The 25,464-nt window shown below is 35.1% G+C and overlaps 1 protein-coding gene across 2 annotated transcripts; it reads left to right on the top strand.

Annotated features, from left to right (window-relative positions):
- Positions 1-4,943: 4,943 nt before the first annotated feature.
- LOC120184571 (probable E3 ubiquitin-protein ligase XERICO) lies at positions 4,944-11,112 on the top strand. 2 transcript variants are annotated; one of them, XM_039189000.1, is made up of 2 exons: positions 4,944-4,966; positions 10,352-11,112. In XM_039189000.1, exon 2 carries the CDS (start codon positions 10,365-10,367, stop codon positions 10,854-10,856), a length of 492 nt encoding a protein of 163 aa, XP_039044931.1. In that variant the 5' UTR covers positions 4,944-4,966; positions 10,352-10,364; the 3' UTR covers positions 10,857-11,112. The 2 variants fall into 2 exon arrangements, with proteins under 2 accessions (XP_039044931.1, XP_039044930.1); XM_039188999.1 differs by having other exon boundaries at positions 4,952-4,966; positions 10,339-11,112.
- The last annotated feature ends 14,352 nt before the right edge of the window (positions 11,113-25,464 follow it).

The following is a 25,464-nucleotide window of genomic DNA, read 5'->3' as shown; positions in this document are numbered from 1 at the left end:
ACAAATTTATACATAACAATGTTCAAATAATGTACCCACAACGAAATTAATCCGAAGAAAAGGGTTATTTCTAACGAAGTCCGGAATATTAGACGCTTTCAACAAATTTTCCAAATACTCTCGTATGTTACTGCTTTATTCTGAGGACATATATAAATAATTTCAATTATCAAACTAATGAGGTGCAATTTTACTAACAATAAACTAAATTCGCATAAGCAGGAATAAATTTGTGTCATACCTAGAGCATTGTCGTTCGAATTAGAAGCAGCGTCAAAGGGATGTGGACATATATAATTGTATTTCAATATAAACACATAAATTGTTAATCAATCAATGTATGAACACCTGTTTAACTGGAAAAACATATTGCATAAATGTAACTTACAGGATTATAAATCATTTTTTTCGCTGAATCATCGACCAACAGTGTATTTAGGTCATTAAAATGAGGAAACGCGTTCCAAACATCATTGAGATCTTTACAATAGGTAACATTATCGTATGTTTTACAGTTTGTTTGATCCTGTTCACAAACATTCGAATATAAATATGTAAGAATCATAGACAAATAAAAGTCAGCAAACTGTAATGTCATTCATCTTACCCAAATGAATAGAAAATGCTCAGACAACAAAGGTAGTTTCTTAAGTACACGGTCGATGTTATGTCTGAGATTGTAATCAAGTTTGAATGTTAACATTTAAATGTATATTAACGATTTTGGTTACAGTAATTCAATTACTCAATAATTCTAACCTCATATTGGAAAACCAAATGCCAACAACAAAATTGTCTACACAAAAATGTATAAATTCATATAATCTTATTCTGAGGACAACATTTACAACATGAAGAAAATGAGATTAAAGTTCTACGCTTATATGTTAAAATAATGGATACAAAAGAACATAATTAAAACCTTTTGACTGTCTTGGGAAGTAGGCAAGGACACCATCTGTTAAAACATAATTACAAGTTTTCTTGAAGGCGGCGTTGCAGACACGATATACTTGTTTGGATCACCATCATCATCTTCATCTTTATTGACCGCTTGGTTGTCCACATCTGTTAAAAGAAAATAAAATACATTTCAGAACGTGTAAATGTTTAGAAACATAAATAATTAATTACCTAACTCGTTTGATATCGTTGACGTAATTCGTCACGCAACATGGAGACTTCATCGCGCAATGATGAAATATCACCTCGCATTCCACTAACAAGGGAGTCAATATGCTCCCGAAAATTGACCATGTATTCCATCACCATCTTAATTGTGACATCCTCTCCAACTGGAGCTTCTGGAGCTTCTTCCATCATTGCGTCTCCAATTGATTGGTCGTATTCATGGCCAATGAGGTTCATTTCCTCCCTCTCTTGATCTAATCTGACATCTTTGACACGCTTTCAACCGACTTTTTCAAAAAAATCATATTTTTCTTTTTTAATAAATAACATGTCAATCTTGTGGGTTAATCGAACAGGGGCGTCATACGAAAAATCAACTTCTTTCTTATTCAACAGATGGGTGATGACACATCCATATGGTAGTGAAGTTGAAATTGTTGCTCAATTTGTGACCATATATACAATTGTATTAAATATCAGTTTAGCAATGTTTGGAGCCGCTTTGGATTTATACTTTGTTATCCACCAATAATCGTTGTCTCGAATCATTGAATGGTTTCCCCTAATAGGCCAGATATACCAAGTGAGCATTTTGTGAAACACTCTCGACTCTACATCTAGGTGAATTGGGCTATTTCTAGCAACCCGTTGTATTGTAGTATCTAAATCATTTTCATATGCATCCCCTTTATTCTCGACACTTAGACCATCCATAATAGTATCTGGATATATATATATATATATATATATCATTTCCCATGACATGGGTATTAATTCCTTTTATATTAGTTTTATTAGGCTCGTGTTGTAAGGAAGCATTGTTGTAGAAGACTCTAACTAGGTTGGGATAATATTTTGGTTCTACACCAAGGAATTCAAGCCAACCCCAAGATGTAAATGTGGATTTAAAACTAAATGCATATTTATCATCGAACAAGAAACCCAGGTCAATGACACGTTCGGGACGAATCTTCCTTACTTTAAAACTCCTCTGCCATCTTTCTTTCTATGTATCAGATCTAAAGTTCAGAGATTCGAACGACCTGATTTCCTCAGAAGAAGCGATTATTTGAGAATGAGGTTGTGGTTGAGAAAAGCTGGGTTGAAAAGAGCTCTGAGAAAGACTGCACTTCTGACGTTGACGTTTTGGAATCATTTTGGGTGTGGATGTTATTACATTTGAACAAAAACACATCCAGGAAAAAAACTCCAATCTGGAAATCAATCAAACCCATAAAATATCGATAAATTTACCTAAATATCTGACCGTCACTGTTATGAGAATGTTGGTATTCGTCGGTACATTATGTAGACCTATTACATTACAAATATGGGTTTCGATGTTTTTGGGATCGATATTTCTTTATAAATGTATCGACACTTTATGCGTGCACCCTTTTGGGCATTAGTTATGGACAAAAAGTATCGACACAAATTCCAAAATTGTCGATACACTATATAGACCTATTCTCTCATAAAATCGGTATATTTATACCGGTTACATTGTAAATTTACCTATTACATTATAATTATGAGTTTCGATGTTTTTGAGATCGATACTTTTTATAAATGTATCGACACTTTATGCGTGCACCCTTTTGGGCATTCATTCTGGACAAAAAGTATCGACACAAATTCCAAAAGTGTCGATACATTATGTAGACCTATTCTCTCATAAAACCGGTATAGTTATACCGGTTACATTGTAAATTTACCTATTACAATATAATTATGGGTTTCGATGTTTTTGGGATAAATACTTTTTATAAATGTATCAACACATCTACTTACCTATTCTCTCATTAAACCGATATATTTTACCTATTACTTTATAATAATTGGCTTCGATGTTTTTAGGATCGATACTTATAATAAATGCATCGACACACGTTTTTGGAACTTTACGTTTGGGAACCATACTGGACAAAATGTTGGAAAGAAATCTGTGTTTAATAATATTGTCATTAAAAAAGTCTATTTTTATCACCTACATTGTAAATTTACCTTTTACTTTAAAGTTATTGAATTTTGTAGTTATTGTACATACTTTCAATATGGAATGGTCATTCAGTCCCGCACATGATGTCAATTATGATGACATTTGGAATAATGCAGACAACGATCTCCATATATCATAAGTATCAATATGACTCCTACTGTGTATAAGAAACATGTACAACAACCTACTGCTAAATTTTCTCATCTCATACATAATTACATTCACATACAAAATTATAAATCGTATACAAAATTATAAATCTTATACAAAATTAACCCCACATTTACATCATCGCTTCCTTTTATAATTCTTGTGTCTCATAGCAGCTTTTGTTATCTCCTCTCTTAGTTCATTTTGATTGTGGCTTACGAGATCGTTTAATATTCGCGGTCGATCCCAATGTCCAACAACCTATATTCAAATTATCAATACGTTAAGTATTATAAACCACAATATTCAATATACGACTTTTAATAATTTAACTGCAAACTAATTTTTAATTCTACTTATAAAATCACCAGTTGCCCCTGTAGAATCGATCAATTCCATCCGCATCATCACATAAATGTCGCAATCATATTTGTTACAAAATTTGAATACTACACATGTTAATTATGATATCTGCATAAATTAAACTTTCTATTTATAATAACATTTCATACCCATTCAATTGCTCATTCATCTTATGCTCCACAAATTTGAAATTTTCAAGGGAAACTTTCCTAGAGATCCACATGCTTCTACCCAATTGCGTTTCTTATTATAACTATCTAATATTTTCATTTGCATTAAAAAATATGAAGTTATGATTCAAAAAAATTATGCATTATAATTTACATAATTTCCTTTTATATATACCAATCTCTTAGTATCATTCACTCTCTGTTTAGCTGCTTCAGATGTAAACAGACTATCATATACCCGTTGCAACACGATATGCCATATCCAACATCAACAGATACCAATGTGAACTTTGGTAGTTTATTGTGATCATGATCTGTAACAAATTTCACACCCAATTTGATAAAATTCAACATTATATATCCGAAAACATCATTTCCAATTCGTATGGTGTCTTACTTTCTCACAATCGGTGAATTTGGCATAGTTATCCAATATGGGACCCCAAAAGCTAGCAATACTCTCAACACTTACTTTGCTGTTGGCATCCAATTCCTGTTACTGCAATTACGTGACAATCATTATTAATTTACCGTTTATAACACTACTTTTCAACATTTATTAATTTAACTCACTGCTAAGTGGTATGGAATGTAGTCAATCCTCCGGAGTGACTTTTTCGCATCGTAGCATACTGTCTAGGTGAGCAAATCAATAACCTAACAAAATTAATTACACAATTCAGAACATATTCAATAGGTTTTAACATTTTGTACTTTCTACTTACCACACCGCCAACTCATTCCGTAGGCTTCAACGTTGCAACGTCGGATACACTAGCGAATTGATTTCCCATTGAGATTACATAATATCTGTATGAATCATTAGGATTAATATCTTGTCATGAAATATTTAAATATCACTCACAAAGCAATATATTTCACTTACTCCGATTCTAACCCACTATTCCATAAATAATCACACATTACAACTTCGAGCTGATCAATTCCGCTCAGAATATCCGCTTTTTCAACCTACAATTTTGTATACAAATTTTTGTCACAACAACATGATAAAGATCAAATTAAGTTTTCTTTTATTCAACTTACCTTCTGCTTCTTCTTCTGTGGTGCAGGACATTCCGAATCCAAATCTGCATCTATAACACTCTTCGGTATATAGATCACATCGACATTATCCCTCCTCATTTCCTTCATCTTTTCTTCTTCCTCCATCTTTTCTTCTTCATATTTTTTCAGTTCATCGTATTTTTACTCTACATAGCTCTTCATCTCTTTTTATTTCACCCTTCAAGTTTTCTCATTCTTCCAAGTTTTTTCTCAACCACCCTCTTTACCCCCGTAAGTTCACTTCTCAATTCCACAACCTCCTTCACCACTCCATCAATTTTTTTCACCCGTCACCATCTTAAGTTCACCCCTTAACACCTCAACTTTTTTCACCACTTCACCCCTCAACACCTCAACTTCTTTCACCACTCCATCTATTTTTCCTTCCACTTCCCCCTTATGCCTCTCAAGTGTCTCTTCGACTCTTGATTGTCTTTGCATGATATCAAAAATGAATTTTTTGATATCAGCCAATTCAGACATCAAAATTTTAAATTTACTCTGTTTTCTCTCACCGTCATCCCTCAATACAATCATCTCTTTTTCCTTTTCATCTATCTCCACTCCCTCCTCTACCTCCTTACCAATAACCTTCAAAATTAAATTACAATATTAAGACATTGATTATATTCTTAATATTATTTAATTATATTTATTACTCTTTCTTGCTTCCTTAGTCTATCCAACTTTAACTTCGCCATCACTCTAACCACCTCTTCCTTCCTCCATGCACGGATGTGTGCCACTCCGGTTCTTTCATAAGCCGGCACTGCCTCACATCCTGACCAAAAATCGAACAGTGCAACCTGCATTTATAATAAAATTTATCATTTTATATAAAAAAACAAAAACATTCTTCAACTCGTTTACCTCTAAGATTGCTATGCACCCTTTGAGGTATCCCTGGCTGCCCTTTTTAGGTGATTATTGATTTAATCAATCTTGAATGGACATATTCAGCCCAATTGAATTCACCATTCAAGCCTTCATCGTAAATGAGCTTCATATAGTCCTTGTTCGTTGACGTATCACCCGTTGGACAAAGAAAGATCCCGACAAGGTACAATAGAACTCGGGCCTTCAACCCATCCCCCCGTAAGATCCACTTTTGATTTTCTCTTCAAGTTCAGCATATGTCACCTTCTGCTTCAAACCATATTTGGAGGCAAGTGCTTTCCAGTTCTTACTCTTAGAGACTTCTACAACACTTTTGCCTTCATTTCCTACCCCCAAGACGGTTACAGCTCATGAGATCCCAGAGGAAATGAATAATAACCATATTTAGCAATACATTGTTGGACATCAAATTGCTCCATCAAGGATCACACAATTCCCTCCAAATAAGTCGATCTCTTACTCCTACCAACGAATTGATCATTCTCCTTAAGATGTTTAATTAATGAATTCACCCTTTTAATGATGCACCTTGTCGACACTTCCTATTTTTTTTTAACAATATATAATGTTATTGTTCTTATATATTTTGTATCAACGTATTTACAAGTTTAATGAATACATTATTTTCATGTGCTTTCCTCCATTCTTTGTATTCTTCACTATCTATCTTTGATTGTGCGATGTAAGGTTCTTTATCAGCATCACTCATCGAATTCCATTTCTCCAACACATCATTTCTCACCTAATATTAAGCATAAACGTTTCTTAATCAATACATTAACGCTAAATAATACTCAATGTCAATTTTAATTTACATACCGAATCGATGTGTTTGCCACATTCCTTCATCATTTGGCATTCGATCATACTGTCAATATTTAAAATTTGTAATCAATTTAAAGTTCTTAAATACTTTAATCCAATTACCATTTCAACAATAATAAAAAAAGACATTGATACTTACTAGAAGTACATATATCCACCCTTTGGTTGCTTTCAAATCTCGACCTCAATTTCAACATCATCTTCACCACCAACAATTCCAAGATCCTTTGACTTCATTTTTCCTTCATATATCAGTTTACGCAAATCAAATCAAATACTAGTTACATACACTTTATTCAATATACAAATATCGATAACTACTCTTGTAGTAAAACGGTTTCTTTTAAAAGAATTTGAATGTCCACTACAACAAGTGTCGACACATTTATACAACCTACAATATCATTTCTACCTATAATATTATAAACAAACATCCATATTTATTTTCTACCTATAATATTATATAATCGGTCCCAGATCCTTCTTGGCTCCGATTCGAAATCCCCAAACCAAACCTAAAAACCCTAATCTATATTTCCTTCAAACGAATGGGAACACTTAATACTACAAGTATCGACATATTTATACAACCTATAATATCATTTTCTACCTAGAATATTGAATAAAAGTATCGATATTTAGATTTTATCTAGAATATCACTTTCTAACCTGTAATTGGTCCCAAATGCTTCTTTACTCCAAAACCCAAAACAACATATAAAAATCCTATTTCGATTACTGTAATAATAAAAACTAGGGTTTCGACAACGTACTTTTCAATTCGACTGCAGCAACAAACAAACAAACTTCGCTTCAGAAACGCCTTCTGAAATACAACAACAATTACGCTTCGATTTCAAAAACTCGTATGTTCTATCTATTTTTCAGAGGATATTTAACTATTCCCTTTATATTTTCACCGGATATGTTATTTATATTTAATCGATACAACTACCAAAGTGTCGATACTTTTATGTCAGGTGTCGATACTTTCGATAGTATAATTACCTATTTCTTTGAAAATATCGATAATTTATTACTTGTACTTATTAAAATTTCGACACTTTCAATATATCCGGTAGCTCTTTACCGGTTTTGTCATTTCGAGACCGGTTTTGTCATATTTTTACCTGCTATATCGTTATGGATTGATGCATTATCATAAAGTATAGACACTTTATAGGCGCTAAAACTGCTTCTCTTTTAAATTCCTAAAGTGTCGATACTTATATTAAAGTATCGACACTTTCAATATATTCGGTAGCTCTTTACCAGTTTTGTCATTTCGAGACCGGTTTTGTCATATTTTTACCTGTTATATCGTTATGGATCGATACATTATCATAAAGTATCGACACTTTATAGGCACTAAAACTGCTTCTCTTTTAAATTCCCAAAGTGTCAATACTTATATTAAAGTATCGACACTTTCAATATATCCGGTAGCGCTTTACCGGTTTTATCTTTCCGAGACCAGTTTTGTCATATTTTTACCTGTTGTATCGTTATGGATCGATACATTTTTATAAAGTATCGACACTTTATAGGCGCTAAAATTACTTCTCTTTTAAATTATCAAAGTGTCGATACTTATATTAAAGTATCAACACTTTCAATATATCCGGTAGCTCTTTACCGATTTTGTCATTTCGAGACCGGTTTTGTCATATTTTTACATGTTATATCGTTATGGATTGATACATTTTTATAAAGTATCGACACTTTATAGGTGATATTACTGCTTCTCTTTTAAATTCACAAAGTGTCGATACTTATTTCAATCTAATCGATACTTTCAACATATTCGGTAGCGCTTTACCGGTTGTCATAATTAAACCGATTTTATCATATTTTTACTTGTTATATTGATATGGATCGATACAATTTTTATTTGGATCGACACAAACCGACAAGCTAAGTTTGTCGATTGCCAATTTTATAAATATTTCTTCATGATTTAGACCTACTACATTATTATTACTCAACATTTCCGATAGTGTTAAACCGAATTTATTAAATATCTTTTAATGTATCCGATAACGCCGTATCTTAACCGTATATTAATATGCCTTTCCTGAGAGAATCCCTATATCTATGTATGTAAAGTGGTTAAAAAGTTAGACTGATGTGATGAGTGTAAATTTCACTATCATATAATGATTATTACATTATAGAATGTACAACAACATATTTGTAAAATTATATTTTTATTTTAAAAAACTAACTCCATCAAATAAAAAATGAAGGAAAAAATGTTAGATTTAGGGTTTCAAAAGTAAAATACATTTTCTTCAATATTAACCGAAGTAATTATTCAAATAAATGAAAACCGGATTGAGATCAGCTCAATCAATTAATTGTGATTATGCCTTTTAGTAGTCTAATCATTACTTTTTTTACCGCAAAAGTTGTCACCTTTTTTTATTTTAGTTTTTTTTTGAATTTAAACTTATTATTATTATTATTATTATTATTATTGAATTAAGCAAGCAAATTTTAGAGATTTATTATTATCTTTTGAGATCTCAAGTTCCGACGTCACATGTATCAGGAGTATAAAAGTTTATTATCAAAATAGTTGAGAGTCTTTAAACATATATTACTTTGTATTCACCGTAGATTTATAAAAAAAACTTTTTTATTATTTGAATTTTAAGATAAAGTACACAAATGGTCCATTGACTATAAGGTATTACTTTGTTAAGTCATTCGATTATTAAAAATTTCAAAAATGGTCACCCGACTATTATATGTTCTGAACTCATCTTTTTCGTTAAACATTGATGACTTTCTGAATTAGACATTAATATACTAACTACGATATGATAAAATCTGATAATAAATCATTTGAGTTGTATTTTTTGAATTAAGTCTTCATTTATGTTATGTCATCGAGTTAGTAGAATCATTATGACATCGAGCCAATGCTTGAAAGCAATGACAATGCCTGTAAAGATCATTAAAATACGATTTTAGCATATCTCAATCATTAGATTAACGTCCAATTCAGGCTGCCATCAATTTTTTAACGGAAAGGACGAGCTTGGAACATATAAATAATCAGAGTGATCATTTTGTAACTTTTAATAGTGAGGGGACTCAACAAAGTAGCGACTTATTATTATGGACCATTTGCGTACTTGACCCTAAAATTTATTAATGATGAGATTTTTAAAAATATATTTCAAAAATTTTCATTTAAATACGTTTTTAAACATGTATTTTATAAAATTAATTATTTAAAATATAAAAGTTAAAAGAATAAAAAATAATTATAAGAAAATCAGTAAATAATAAATTTAATAAGATGATTAAAATATTATTTATACAAATATGACACAATAATATTAAATTATATTTAGAAAAGATTAATAATTCGTTGATTTTATGAATAAATTTTAAAAATATTTAAACATATTACTCATTGATTATTATTTTATTAAAGAAGTTGAATTATTCACTGAAAAAAAATAAAAGGAATTTTAGTTATATATTCTCACTTAATCTTAAATTTATATAAAACTAAAAGTATTATGTAAATAAATCTTAACCCCTCCTCTCTCTCTCTCTCTCTCTCTATCTAAAAAACGCGTATGTATGATTGAATTAAAAAAAAAAGGAATAATTTATATACAGTTACTCGGTCGAAATTGTTACGTACGGCTTTAGGCCTTTAAAGGGCAAGGGTGGGTCATCTCATCTTGTAAAAAGATAACTTTTCCAAATCCATACAACTTTTTCATCTCCTTCCTCCACCAGCCATGGCTGCTCTCACTGAATTCTTCTCCCACCTCTACACCATGACCGTCGTCTTCTTCACTCTCCTACTCCTCGAAATCGTAATCCTCGTCAGGTCCATCACCGGCGGCGGTTCCGATTCCGAGAAACGTCTCATCACCACCACCCAGTACCTCAAATTCATTGAAGAAAAGAACCCGACAATCATTCACTCCACAGGATCATCCATGGTGGATCAGTCATCGAGTCAGTGTGCCGTGTGTTTGTCGGAGCTGGAAGAGGGCGAGAAGGTGAGGAAATTGAAATGTAAACACACTTTCCACAAGGACTGCCTTGATCGGTGGCTCCAACAGTACTGGGCTACTTGCCCACTTTGTAGGACCAAAGTTTTACCCGACGAGATCGTTGCTAACTATCACAGGCTGCAAAATCAGGTAGAGTATGATGGAAGTGATGAGGATATGATTTTCTTGTTGTCTGCTCTTCATGATAATAGTTTACACAGATTGTTCTGAATTCTCCTTTCTTATTACACTTCTAGGATTTTTTACTTTTTCTTTTCTTTTCCTTTCAACTTATTTTGCCGACAGAAGCTCATTACTTGGTGGACTATTGTAACTTTTTCTCACCTTTATTTTTTTTCTCTTTGGTAAATTTTGATGTAGATTTTACTTCACCTATGTATGTAATTCCCTGTATTGCCTATCTTATGAAAATTAAACGTACATATGGCTTTAGTTGCCTCTCTGTACTGTGTTTTCTGGGTTAATTTCTGCCCCTCAACTAGAAGTTTGTCAAAGAGATCCAAAGAAACATTTGGTGATCTAATTTTATGAATCAGCTTCATGGTAATCACTGCTAAAACCCATAGATGTTTCTTCATTATCAATATAATCATCTACCAACATTTTTATCAGAAGATTGGTAGGTAAACAAGTGAGAGACAGTGGAGAGGTTTTTTATATTTTATATTTTATATTTTATATTTTGTCCCTTATAAGTATAAAGTTTTACGTCTATCTCTATATTTAGGAATGAACAGAAGAAGAGCGATCGGAGACAATTTTTTTTAAAAAATCTCAAATTATCATTTACTATTTTCGTCTATAAAATTTTGTACATTTATTTTTTCTAAAATTCTAAAAATTCGTCTACTTTAATATAAAATCTTGCTTATCCTTAGTGTATTCTCTTTTATTAGTTTGGAAGGTCTTAAAAGGGAAGGGTTAGATATAGGTATATGGAGAAAAATAGAGGAGTTGTTTTTATTCTTCCACTGTCTTAACAAGGGAATGGAGGTTCAGATGCAGGATTACCGACACTGATAGATAAACTGTGCTTAGGATTTAGACAAATTCAGTCATGTTTTTTCTTTCAAATCTGACATTGCTCCAATTTGATCTCCATTTGCTTCAATAAATTACCTGTGGGATTTTGTTCAGAATTTGTTGAGAAGCAGAGGGAATCACTGGTTTCTACCTAATATATGCCATGTTGCCAGCAGCATTTATGTTCATGTTTTTCTACCTTTGCTATTCTTCCATAAACATTGCTTGGATGTTGATAAAAACTTGTTTTCCCTTCCCAAAAAATATGCAACTATAGCATCCCTTACTGATTTTGGAGCATGAGATCATCAGTGGCCCTGAAACTAATTTGCATCATTCACGTGTATTTCTTTATCAAAAACATTATGTAAACATCATTCTTAACTTTTAATTTCAGCTGTAAAGGTTTTGAAGGATAAAATTTTATTTACTTACGAAAAAACACAAAATTTTATGTAAAGGATGTGAACTTAAAAAATTATATTAAAAATTTAAAGGACACAAAATTACAAAATTTTTGGATATGAAACAATAATAGAAAATACAATAAAAATATCTAAATTATATAAAAATTAAAATTTGTAAAAGTGCGATTGCATTCAATACCCGTTGATCCATCCTTGTATTTAGTATTTACTATTAGGTCAAACAACAAGTTTAATTTGATGATTTTATAATACTATATATTTTTTAGTAATACATAATTATTTTAATTTTTAAAAACGTGTATTTACAAATCTTGTTAAAAAAATTACATATATTTCAAATCTAGCTAGTAGTATTATAAATGAGATGAGACAGATTGTAAGTTATTCAAACTCAATTTGGTTAAAGTTCGATCAATATTCAAATCAAATAGGCTCGACTTGAGTTCTTAACGAGCCAAAGCAAGCTATTGATAAACGACTTGAAAATCTCTTGAGCAACTAAAAAAAAGTAACATATTATACTTTTATTTTTTAAAATTAAATTATTAATAATATTAACACTTATATGTTGTTGTTTTTAAGTTTGTGAACTTTCGAGTTGAATCGAGTTCAACTTTAAAATTTTTAATTCGAGTCGAGCTTAATTATACTCGAGTTTAATTTGAATTGTTTACTGTCTTAGTAATTAGCAATTATAACTTAGACATTCTTTAATTGTAGGTAAATTACACAAATGGCCCCCCGACTATAGGGTGATGCTTTGTTGAGTCCCTCGACTATCAAAAGTTACAAAATAGTCACATGAATATTCATATGTTACAAACTCGTCCTTTCCCGTTTAGTAATTGACGACCATCTGAGCTAGACGTTAATTTGTTGATTGAGATATGATAAAATCATATTTTAATGGTATATTGGCACCAACGTTGCTTTCAAGCACTGGCTCGACGACATAATGTAAACGGAGAGTATATCGACAAAATTCAACTCAAACAATTTTGGGATAAGATTTTATCATATGTCAGTCAACATGTTATTATCTAGCTCAGATAGTCGCCATTTTTTTAACGAAAAAGGGCAAATTTGGAACATATGAATAGTCGAGTGACTATTTTGTAACTTTCAATAGTAGGAGGACTCAATAAAACGATGATCTATAATTAGAGGACTATTTTATAACTTTTAATAGTCGAGGAACTCAACAAAGCAGCGGCCTATAGTCGGAGGACCATTTGTGTACTTTACTCTTAAATGTAATTAGCAATTATAACTTAGTCTTTAAATGTAATTAGCAATTATTGGTGTAATATTTGGAACAGATAGTGTATGGTATACAGAAATTACCTTTAAATTGAATATAAGGTGTGTAGTCATGTCGGGAGGGTAAGCTTATTTAATGCGAAGAAATAGTAGATGAAGAAATAATTTAAGCCACAATCACAAAAAGGAAATGCTTACTAAATCATGCATGTCACAGTCGCATTTCTACTCTTCACATATATTGGAATCACATTTTATGAGACTTTTCCTGAATTCCAATAATTTTAATAATTCATTTTTAGGTACTGTTTTTTTCACACGTTTTTGTGTGGGGGGGTTTTTGGACAAATTTTGCTTATCTCTCATTAATATGCATTGATTTGGTCATTAAAGTATCTCTTTCTTCTATTTTGATGTTTTTAATTTTTTTAGTTAATTGCATCACATGTTCTCAAAGTATGACCCTTGCTTTAAATTAGTTCCTACACTTTAAAGTTCTAGTGACATCCCTAAACTATGACTATCATTCTAAATTAGTCCTTAAACTTTTGAACATTTTAATTTTATCGCTAAACTATGACCTTCATTCTATATTGGTCCCCAAACTTTCTAATTTCACTCCAAACTATACATATATATTAATCACGTCTCTTGTTAATAAAATTGTTAGGCTAAGTTATATTACTGTATGTTTGAATAAACAAATTTTAGGTTAAATTATGGTTGAAACCAATTACATATTGGATGGATTTGGATATGAAGTTAGAATATTCAAAAGTTTAGGGACTAATTTAGAAAGAGGATCATAGTTTAGGGATGAAATTATAATGTTAAAAAGTTTATTGACTAATTTAAAATAAGTCATAATTTAGAGATATATGATGTAATTAATTCTATTTAATCTCATATCATAATTTTTTTTAAATTGACTTTTATGACTACTAATATCATTTAAAAAAACTAATATATTATATGTCTTAAAACAAGTCACGTCACACCTGCAATAAAAAGTAACATGATACTTAATATTCATATAGATTTAAATTAAAATATATATATGAAGACACTTAATTTCGTCCGATGTTATACTATATAGTATTATAAACTATATTATATAATTCTTCATTCATATTATATTTACATTCATTTACATTTGCTTTTCTATTTTCAGGCCCGATAATAAGATCACGACCCAGCAGCACAAAGACCAACTGCACGTGACCCAGTCCAGGATTCAGGATCTGCTGAAGGCTAGGGTTTCCAGCAAGCCTCCCCCTCTGCGCTGTAAGTCACTCCCAAGCTCGTACGCCTCTCCCCCGTGCTTCTCGGCAACAAGCTACGATCGTGGACGTGTGGGACTCCAACCAACACGCTTCAACCCACCGAACCATCTGGCGCGAGAATCTCGGCCATCATCAACACACCAACGTTAGTATTTTACTATGATGTAAATACCCAAAAATAAGGGGTACACGAACACTATAAATACAGTGTAATCCCTACTGTAACAGACGGGGGATATGAAATAGAAGCAGAGATTACGAATTAAAACCAGAGCATTTTTTTCGACGTTTGCGAAAACCACAGAAGGTAAACTTCATACCTTTTACTTTTTTATGCTTGCGTGCTTGTGATGGCTGCGTTTTTTGACTCGAAACCACTCGTAGGAGTGTTTGGCCGAGGACAAAGGGGGAGCTTTTCGAACTTTCGTTCTTAGATTCACGCTCCCCCAAGGCTAATTTTTTTAAACCAATACGTTTTTGGAGAAGTGGGGCTCGAGATCTACCGAAAAAAAACAAAACTTTTTAAAATTTCACCGCCGAGGAACGGCGGCCGGCGAGGCGGCACAGTGCCGGAATCTGAAAAACCAGGCGCCGTTCTTCATTTGGAAGAACAAGTTGAGAGCATTTTCTGGAATGGGGGGCTCTCTTGTGTGAAGAAGAGAGAAATGAAGATTTAAAAAAAATTGACATTTATACGCGACCCGCGCGTCGACCCTGACCCGGGAAGGATCCGCTCGTTTTTGTGCATTTAAGGGTAAATTGAATTTTGGTCCCTCTGATTTTAAAACGATTCTATTTTACCCCGAAATCAATTTTTAATCTTTGCTTTTCTTCGAAATTTATCCCTTAATTTTTACTCTGTTCTAATTTGATCTCCACTATTATCATTATTATATTTTCATTATTATTATAATTTTATATTTTATTCCCTTATATATATATATATATATTATATACGTCATTTTTTTATTATTATATATATATAGCTATTATTATTTCTATTATTATTATTATTATTTTTAACTTCATACCTTTCTTTTATTTATTTATTTAATATATGTTTTTATTTTTATTTCTTGTTTTTAAATAATTTTCATTTCTTTGTTTTATGTTTGCTTTCTTTCTTTTATTACTATTCACGCATTTATATATATATATATATATATTTATTTATTTATTTAATATATGTTTTATTTTTTATTTTTTTCCCTTTATTTTTTTCCCTTTATTTATCCTATTTATCATTAGTTTATTTTTATTGTCTCTTCTTATTTGCATCAGTGGTTTTGTAGTTGTTTTCATCTTATTTATTTTCATCATTCCAAACCTAACGTTTTCTTCTTAAGGGCCTTCATTCAAATTTATCAGAGGTAAGTAATTGTGGATCGACATTTTACCTTTTTATTTAAAGTTACAACTTTCTTAATTAAAGACAACTGGAAATTACATAGTACCGAAAGGGCAATTCAAAGTTGCTAACCCTTCCTTGACTGTAACCGACTCCCGAATCCGACACATCACTGGTAAGACGCATATCAGGCAAGAAATAAGGTGCCCGATCAACCTATTTACTTTTTTAAAATGATCGGTGGCGACTCCAATTTGTTTAATCCAAGTCGAAGCCAAATTTCGGGCTCAACCGAAATACGGTTTCGACAGCTTGGTTACTCCGCTAGGGATAGGTAAGTGAGTCAGGCTAAGGTAATTTCCAGTTGTTTTTTTAACGAAAAGGGTAAGTTTAAATTTTAAGGTAACAGTTTGATCATTTTTTTACTTATTTTTATTATATTTTCGAGTAAATAGTTGTACTAATCGTTTTCTCATGATTTCAGCCTTCAAAGCTTTTTTCACTTAAGGCTCTATACCCGAGCTCCAAACCCTATTTTAAGTGGGGGTGAAAGCGACGCCTTCGTGTGAATTTATTCACCATGCGGGCCTAGCAAGTAGTCTTCAGGATTCATATACCTTATGTCTTTGTGTGAATTTATTCACCGCATGGGCATAAGGGAATATGTCATCTTGAGTTTAAATTAGTCCACACAAGCCTGTGATGGGTTTAGGACTAAGGGTCTGGCAAGCCCAAGGGGACACCAGCAAGGAGAACTTGAGTACCGTTTTTTAGAACCCAAACCGGAAGACCATAGAGAATTAGAGCCTACCCCGAAACCACATTCCAAAACCTAGGATATTTTTACCCTAACCATTTTTTTTTCTTTCGTCATTTATTTATTTATTTTTATTTTACTAACCTTTTTGCCTTTGTGTTTGTTTTCTAGCATTTGCATCATAACTAGAGGCTATTGATACTTAAAAAGCGTTTGTTAAACACAAAATAATACGAATAAATGGACAAAGGTATTGTAATACAAGAGATTGAAAACGTTGAGGCACGACTATGGTCCGAGAAGACTCAGAAAGAGAAGGGAGACAGTCTTCAGGGAAACTATGTGTCAGAGCTGGTTAGTTACACCCCTGTCGGCCTGAAACAGAACGATGTCCAAGAGCTGCGAAACATTTGGAACAGTTGGAATAATGACAGAAAGCAAAAGTTCAGCCAACAATATGGTGATATTGCTCTCTTACTCCATGTCAAGACCGATGAGCCCCTGCTCCGAGCATTAATTCAATTCTGGAACCCGGGATATAGTTGCTTCACCTTTAACGGGAGGACATGGTGCCCACTATCGAAGAGTATACTACCCTACTGCACTGCGAAAGCATCAGACTAGAGAGGGCATATATCAAACATATCAAGAGTCAACCTCTCAATAACGGACTGGCTAAGATTGCAGGAGTTGACCAAAAATGGGTGATTGATCGACTCTGACACAAAGGTAACGGGGAAAGAATCGAGTGGATTCATATAAGGCAACTAATGAAGAACCACCCAGATGAATGGAAGACTATAGACCTTTTTGCACTAGGTCTGTACGGTTTGGTTATCTTTCCGAAGACTTTGGGATGCATCGATGCAGCCGTGGTGGAGCTATTCGAACAACTTCCAAGGCGAGTCAACCCAGCACCGGCCATCTTAGCCGAGACCTTTTGATCCCTTAATCATTACAGAAGAACTGGCAGAGAAAGGTTCACTGGGTGTGTTCAGCTCATTCAAGTCTGGATTCACAGTCATTTATGGAAGACTAACGGGGTTTCCTACCACCGATTTAGCACCACTTATTCACCTTTGAGAGAGTTCATCACTATGAAATAGCATTAAGGTGTTACAAAGGAAAAATGGATGGAGGTCTTCACTCATCTTCAGGACCGGGATATTACCTGGAGAGCCCCCTGGTTGTTCTTTAGTGATGTTCTTTTCCGGTGTGGGGATTCTGATACTATGGCCTTACTTGGACTTTGGGGTGCAGTTGGGTATGCTCCATCAGTGGCGCTTAGACAATATGGGGCACGTCAATTCATCCTGGTTACATATGGATTATCTATATCAGAGTTTGTGTACCATGGTGATAATTATAAGAAGGTGATCAAAGATGTAGTTGACTCATGGAAGAAAGTGTTTCGAATGGATATTGTGGCTGCTAGAGACATGCTTACTCCGGATTATGTGGAATGGAGAAGATTGAGAAAGAATGATAACATCCCGGTGCCAGACTGTGAAGACACCCGGACCATGGAGAAACATCTCAGGCCTGTCCCTTCTGAACTTAAGATAGCCAAAGCAGAGTTTGAAGTTGTGAATAACGAGCTGAAGCAGAGGGTTAAGGAACTTGAATCTGAACGTTATCAATGGAAGCTCGATGCCGACTCTCAGAAAGATAAAGCAGACAAACTGGAAAGGGAACAGAAAAGAGTCTGTTTTGAGCTCGAAGACTTGAGAAAGGGCTATAAAGATAAAGTCAAGGATAACTCCAAGCTGAAAGTAACCTCTGAATACTGGAAAAACGAAGCTCATAGCCTGAAGAGAAAGTTCAAGGGGCCTGATGAAAGAGCTTGGAAGGAACAGCTGAAGACTGCTCAAAGACGCTTGGCAGACAGTCAACATCAGAACCAACGCTTGAGAATCCGGGTGGCTGATCTAGAGAAACAACATAAGAAAGATGGCAAGACAATAGCTGAGTTAGAAGCTATTGTAGATGGGTTCAAGAAACAAGCGAACGAGCTTCAGATAGTGCCCTTCGATGGAGGATTACAGTGGCATTTCCGTTGGGAGCAAGCACAGAAAAGGGTGAGGGATAAAGACGCAACCATCCGAGATTTTCTAGATCAAGTACAGAAGGTAGCCCGACATCTTCACCGCTGGCAAGAGAAGCTGGAGTGGTTCGACAAGGCATTCAACCAGTGACAGACGAAGGCAGAAGACTTGTCAACCTACTAGAAGCTGTTCGGGGTCTAGAGGATTTAGTCTGAATGTACATTTGATTTGTTTTTATGTCTCTTAAAAGATAAAACATTTTTGTCTGAATAAGGATTATTTATAATAATGGATACTTTTCTGGATCAATGCCTCCAAATTGCATACATCATACATTGTATATTTTCCATTTTATATTTCATGTTTGTCTTTTTACTTTATATTTTCCATATTTTTACATTCGTATTAACTAGCAGAACATGTCTCAGACACCAAGCTTACCACCGCAAGCATTAGACACACATCACCCTCACAACACTCATGCAAAGAAGAGACAAATGGAAGCCAGAATCGAGAAGATTGAGGAGAACATGGCAAGGCTGTAGAAAGAATTGAAGGACAAAATGGCTCAGAACAGTCAAAGTACCATGGAGTCCATCAAGAAAAACATAGATTCTTTAGTCTACCAGATCGTGGCTAAGTTATCTGACTTACAATAACAAGCAAGTGCACCTGGAGTAAGTGCATCTGAGGGGATAACCATACCACCTACCCCACAAGTGGTTATCTCATCCGGGATCTTACCCGGACTGCAAGGTGACTCATCTGCCGCCAAAGGAAAAGCTGTATCGGTTACAAATTTACAGGCTTTTACAACAAATCTTGATAATCATCCAAACGATTGCAATATCCCGGATTTCGATGAAGAGGAAAAAGCGAAAAAGATGGAAGAGAATATCAGAATACTGGAAGATCAGATGAAGATGGTCCAAGGAGACAATGATTATTATGGAGTGGACGCAATAGAGCTGAGCCTAGTTCCATATTTGGTGTTTTCACCAAATTTTAAGGTCCCGAAGTTCGAGAAGTTTGACGGGAACAGTTGCCCTTCGACCCATATCACTATGTTTTGTCGAAAGATGATGGGATATGGGGGAAATGACCAACTCTTGATCCACTGCTTTCAGAAGAGCTTGTCCGGTTCAGCTATCCGGTGGTAAAACCAGCTCAGTCGAACTCATATCAAGACGTGGAAAGACTTAGCCAAGTCTTTCTTAGAGTAGTACAAGCATATCAATGATATAAAACGAGACCGGGTTATGCTACAAAGCTTGGAGAAAAAGCATAACGAAAGCTTCCGACAGTATACACAGATATGGAGGGATTTATCTGTGCAAGTTCATCCACCGTTGGACGAAAAAGAAACAAGAAAGTTGTTTGTATAGACCCTGAAGACACCTTACTTCGGGCACCTGGTGGCAATCACATCAGGAAGTTTCTCAAATCTGGTCATGGCCAGTGAAATGGTCGAACTGGCCATAAAACAAGAAAAATCGAATGAGGGGACTCTAGTAAGAAGTCTTCCATGAAGAACAAGGACCGCGAGATCAACAATGTCAACACCTACAACGCCAGCAAAGGTGTTACGATCTCAAGTTCAAAAACCATTGCAGCTGTACCATCCGATACTTCTAGCCAAACTCATAGAGAACCAATGAAAGAAAGGGAAAGGGAGCAGTTCGATCCCATTCCCATGACATATAAAGAGTTATATCAACAACTCTTTGGCACTCACGTAGTATCACCCTACCCAATGGATCTGATAAAGCCCCTGTATCCAAAATAGTTTGACGAAAATGCCCACTGCGAATATCATGGAGGTGTGCAGGGGCATTCAATCAAAAACTATCTCGCATTCAAGAGGCTTGTACAACGAATGCGGAATAAGAATTGGATCCATTTTAGCTCCGGAGCACCGAACATCGCCCAGAATCCCTTGCCTAATCATCCAAAGACTAGAATCAATGCAGTCACCATCGAGAATGGTAGGAGAATCAAAACCTGTGTTTCAAAAATTAAAGCTCCTTTAGCTTGGATATGGAGTCAAACTGTAAAAGCGGGGCTTCTTGCACCCCAATCACGTACAACAAGGATTGAAGATGGTAACCATCGCTGTTACCACAACGAAGGGGGGCATAAGGTGCAAGATTTCCCAGAATTCAAGTCATTAGTCCATGATGGACCGGAAAGAGCTGTAATTTTACGAAGAAAATCAAGATTCTTTGGAAGCAGATGTTTGTGCTACCGGAGAATCATCTGACAAGAAGTACGGCAGGGGTAATCCTTTGATAATTACCCCTAAAGCAAAGATGACCACAATAACACCAGCCAAGGTGGTAATCACATCACCTCGGCCTTTTCAATACAAAGACAATCGGCAAGTGCCATGGAAGTACGAATGCCAGGTAAGTACTTCCAAAGGATGTGATAGCAAAGTGGGTCAAAGACCACTTGAGCCATTCAAAGAAGATGTGCTAGTTGTCAATGAACCTGTAAAGGAGGAAGAAGCTAAAGAGTTCCTCAAGATCTTGAAGCAAATCAAGTACAACATTGTAGAACACCTCCACAGCTTACCTACACGTACTTCAATGCTAGCACTATTTTTAAAGTCGGAGGTACACCGAGAAGCACTGTTGAAAGTCCTTAATCAAACGTTCGTGCCACAAGACATGCCAGTTAGCAAGATGGATCAATTGGTAAATAATATTCAAGCTGATAATCTCATCTCGTTTTCAAATGATGAAATTCCATCTGGAGAAAGAGGTCGAACAAAGGCACTGCATATCACTATGTATTACAAGGGGCACGCTTTACCGAGTGTATTGATTGACAATGGCTTGACTCTGAACGTGATGTCTTTAGTGACATTGAAGAGACTGTTAATAGATACCTCTCATATGAGAGCCTGTCAGAACGTGGTCTGAGCATTTGACGAGACCAAAAGAGAGGTAGTCGGTAAAATCGAGGTACCGTTGACCATCAGACCAACCACCTATGACGTTGAGTTCCTTGTGATGGATATCATGCCGTCCTATAGCTGTCTTTTGGGAAGGCCATGGATTCATCAAGCAGGTGCAGTACCCTCCACGCTGCACCAAAAAGTTAAATTTGTTATTGACAGGGCCTTAGTAATCATCAATGCTGAGGAAGATATTTTGGCAAGTGTAAGCACGGAGGCCCCATACATCGAAGTAGATGAGGAAACGGTGGAGTGCTCATTCCGCTCCTTAGAATTTGTGAATGTCATATTCGTGGCAGAAGAAAGAAAGATTCCTAAACCCTGACTCTCCCAGTGCACCAAGATAGAGATCAAGCAAACTTTGGGATAAGGTGCCAAGACCAGAAAAGGGTTTGGGAAATTTCTACAAGAAATGATCAATCCCGTCCTTCCTGTTTTGAAGTTAGATCAGTTTGGGCTCGATTTTTAGCCCAGTTACCATGAAAAGAGGAAGGAAGTCCAGAAGAACTGAGAAAGAAGACTAGCCAGGTTAACTGGAGGTGAACTTCAACGGGAACTCATGGTATTCCCGCCTCCTTACAATATATTCAAGTCGGGTGGTTATGTGTTCGAAACCACCTCATCTGATCTAGAAGCGGCTCTGAAAGATCTGAACATCAATGTCGTGACCACAGAAGATGTTGATAATGAAGGTAGATTTGGGATATGCCCTCTGCCACCTGGGTTCGTGCCTAGCAGTTGGTCGGTGGAAGAACTACATGTGGTTTACAAGAGTCTTTCAGAGTAATATTCGAACTATCCTATTTGCCTATACCCAGGGCAATAGGTGATCTTTTGTAAGGGTGAATAAACATTTTGTTTAAGCTCAATAAAAGATGCATTTTTCTCCTTTGTCCATGGCAAACAAATTTTCTTTCATTTTTTTTTAATTCATTGTCTATTTTCTTCATTTTAGTACTTCATTTCCATTCTTTCGAATTTGATTATTGACTGTTCCATGTGGGATATTTCCTCTCTCACACACATATCTTCTTTGTTTCTTAAGGACACCAGATAATGATAATGATAATGTAGGCACTGATGATCTTGATCCGAAAGTGGATTTTAAATCGGCCATTTGTCTCGGAGAATTTGATGAATGCGACACTGAAGAGAAGTGTAACTTGCCTACTGAATTGTTGAGAATGGTAGAAAGAGAAGAGAAGGAAATACTACCACATGAGGAGGCGATCGAAATTTTGAATCTGGCCACTGAATATGACAAAAAGGAGGTTAAAATCGGCACAACTCTCTCGGCTGAAACAAGACAAAACCTGATAGTCTTACTTCAGGAGTATAGAGATGTGTTCGCCTGGTCATATCAGGACATGCCGGGACTAGACACAGATATGGTAGTTCATAAACTGTCAATTAAGCCAGAGTGTAAACCCGTACAACAGAAACTGAGAAGGATGCGACCTGAGATGCTCCTTAAAATTAAAGAAGAGGTCAACAAGCAATTTGATGCCGGTTTCCTTCAAGTGGCCAAGTATCCAGAGTGGGTGGCCAACATAGTGCCAGTTTCGAACAAAGACGGGAAGGTTCACATGTGCGTCGATTACCGGGATCTTAACAAGATGAGCCCTAAAGATAACTTTCCTCTGCCTCACATTGACACGTTGGTAGACAATACAGCCGGGAACGCTTTCTTTTCATTCATGGATGAATTCTCGGGATATAACCAGATCAAGATGCATCCTAAAGACATGGAGAAGACCACGTTCATTACGATGTGGGGAACTTTTTGCTATAAAGTGATGTCTTTCGGTTTGAAGAATGCTGGGGCAAAATATCAAAGAGCTATAGTGAATCTATTCCATGATATGATACACAAATAGATCGAGGTTTATGTCGACGACATGATTGTCAAGGCACAAACCGAGAATGAACATGTTGAGAATCTAAGGAAGCTCTTCCAGAGATTGAGAAAGTTCCAAATGAGGTTGAACCCTAGCAAGTGCACTTTCGGGGTAATATCCGGGAAGCTATTAGTCTTTGTGGTCAGTAGAAAAGGCATCGAGGTTGATCCTGATAAAGTTAAGGCTATCCAGAATCTACATCCACTATGAATGCAAAAGGGGGTTCGAGGTTTTCTAGGTAGATTAAACTACATAGCACGGTTCATATCTCAGTTATCCGATAAATGTGACCCAATCTTCCGTCTTCTTCGAAAGAACAATCCAGAAGCATGGGATGAAAACTGTCAGATTGCATTCGAGAAAGTAAATGAGTATTTGTCTCACACTCCTGTCATGATATCCCCTATTCCGGGAAAACCTCTGTTCTTGTATCTTTCCATATTCGAGAACTCAATAGGGTTTGTCATAGATCAACATGATGAATCCGGGAAGAAGGAAAGAGCTATCTACTATTTAAGCAAGAAGTTCACCGATTGCGAGTTCAGATATCCTCCTATCGAGAAGGTTTGTTGTGCTTTAGTCTGGGTCACAAAAAGACTCCGACAATACATGTTGTATCACACTACTTGGCTGATTTCCAAGTTAGATCCCCTGAAGTACCTGATGGGTATACCTACTCTATCTGGAAGGTTAGCCTGATGGCAGATGTTCTTGTCTGAATTTGACATCGGGTACGTGAGCCAAAAAGAAATCAAAGGACGTGCCATGTCGTAGTTCTTGGCTAGTAGAACCGATGAGAATTACGAGCCATTGGACTTTGACTTTCCAGATAAAGACTTAATGGTTATATCTTTAGAAGAAGCAAGTACTTCAACAGACATTTCCTGGAGAATGCATTTTGATGGTGCATCAAATTCATTAAGACATGTCGTCGAGGCAATCCTGATCTCTCCAGAAGGGAATCACTACCCATTTACCAGCAGACTGAACTTTGACTGCACCAATAACATGGCAGAGTATGAAACATGTGTCCTAGGAATCCGAGCTGCACTGGGTCAAAGCATAAAGACCTTACGGATATACGGAGATTCAACATTAGTAATCTATCAGCTCCGCGGAGAATAGGAAACCAAGGATACAAAGCTGATGGAATACCGGAGACTGATGTAACCCCCACAGACCGATAAGAGTAACCAGATCCGATCCGGGGTGTCACATTTGGGCCACCGGAGTGACCCACTATAAAAATAGCAAAAAATTTAAAACTTTTTAAATTACATGTAAACTAATAAAATCAGTTGTCGCTATTTAAAAATAAAACATATTTACAGACTCGTATATAAATCAAAATACAATTACATGCCCCCTAATCACATGTACCATACTCTGCAACAACGCCGGAAGAACTTCCTTACTGAAGTCGATAGATACACTGGTACAATTCTTTTAACCTGAAAAGATGAGTAATAGAGTGAGCTTCGAAAAGCTCAGTAATACAGAACTACCAGATGATGCTGAAGAACATGCAGATACAGATAAACATACATATCCTTATTATTTTCGAACATTTACAGATTTTTATGTTGAGCAGAGATCCTACTGATATTTCAGATGGTAACGGATAATGAGCTTTCAGTTCAGACAAATATTTCGGATGACTGAGTTCAGGAGATCAGAATAGGTTATCTAGTGTGTTCCCGCAAAACCTGTGAAAAGATGCATATCTTTTCTTTTAAAACAGTGGCAATTTAAAACATATTTTTATTCAAAAACCATATTAATTCATCCAACCAAACACACCATAATGTGTAGGTTCC

This window comes from Hibiscus syriacus, unplaced genomic scaffold (genome assembly GCF_006381635.1).
Source record: "Hibiscus syriacus cultivar Baekdansim isolate YM2019G1 unplaced genomic scaffold, ASM638163v2 tig00112925_pilon, whole genome shotgun sequence".
NCBI lineage: Eukaryota > Viridiplantae > Streptophyta > Magnoliopsida > Malvales > Malvaceae > Hibiscus > Hibiscus syriacus.
Note: the sequence above shows the minus strand (reverse complement) of the source record. Positions and strands in the feature narration are given on the sequence as shown.

What these genes read in the sequence shown, in the direction of transcription:
- LOC120184571 (XM_039189000.1), top strand. Translation starts at nt 10,365, where the DNA reads ATGGCTGCTCTCACTGAATTCTTCTCCCACCTCTACACCATGACCGTC.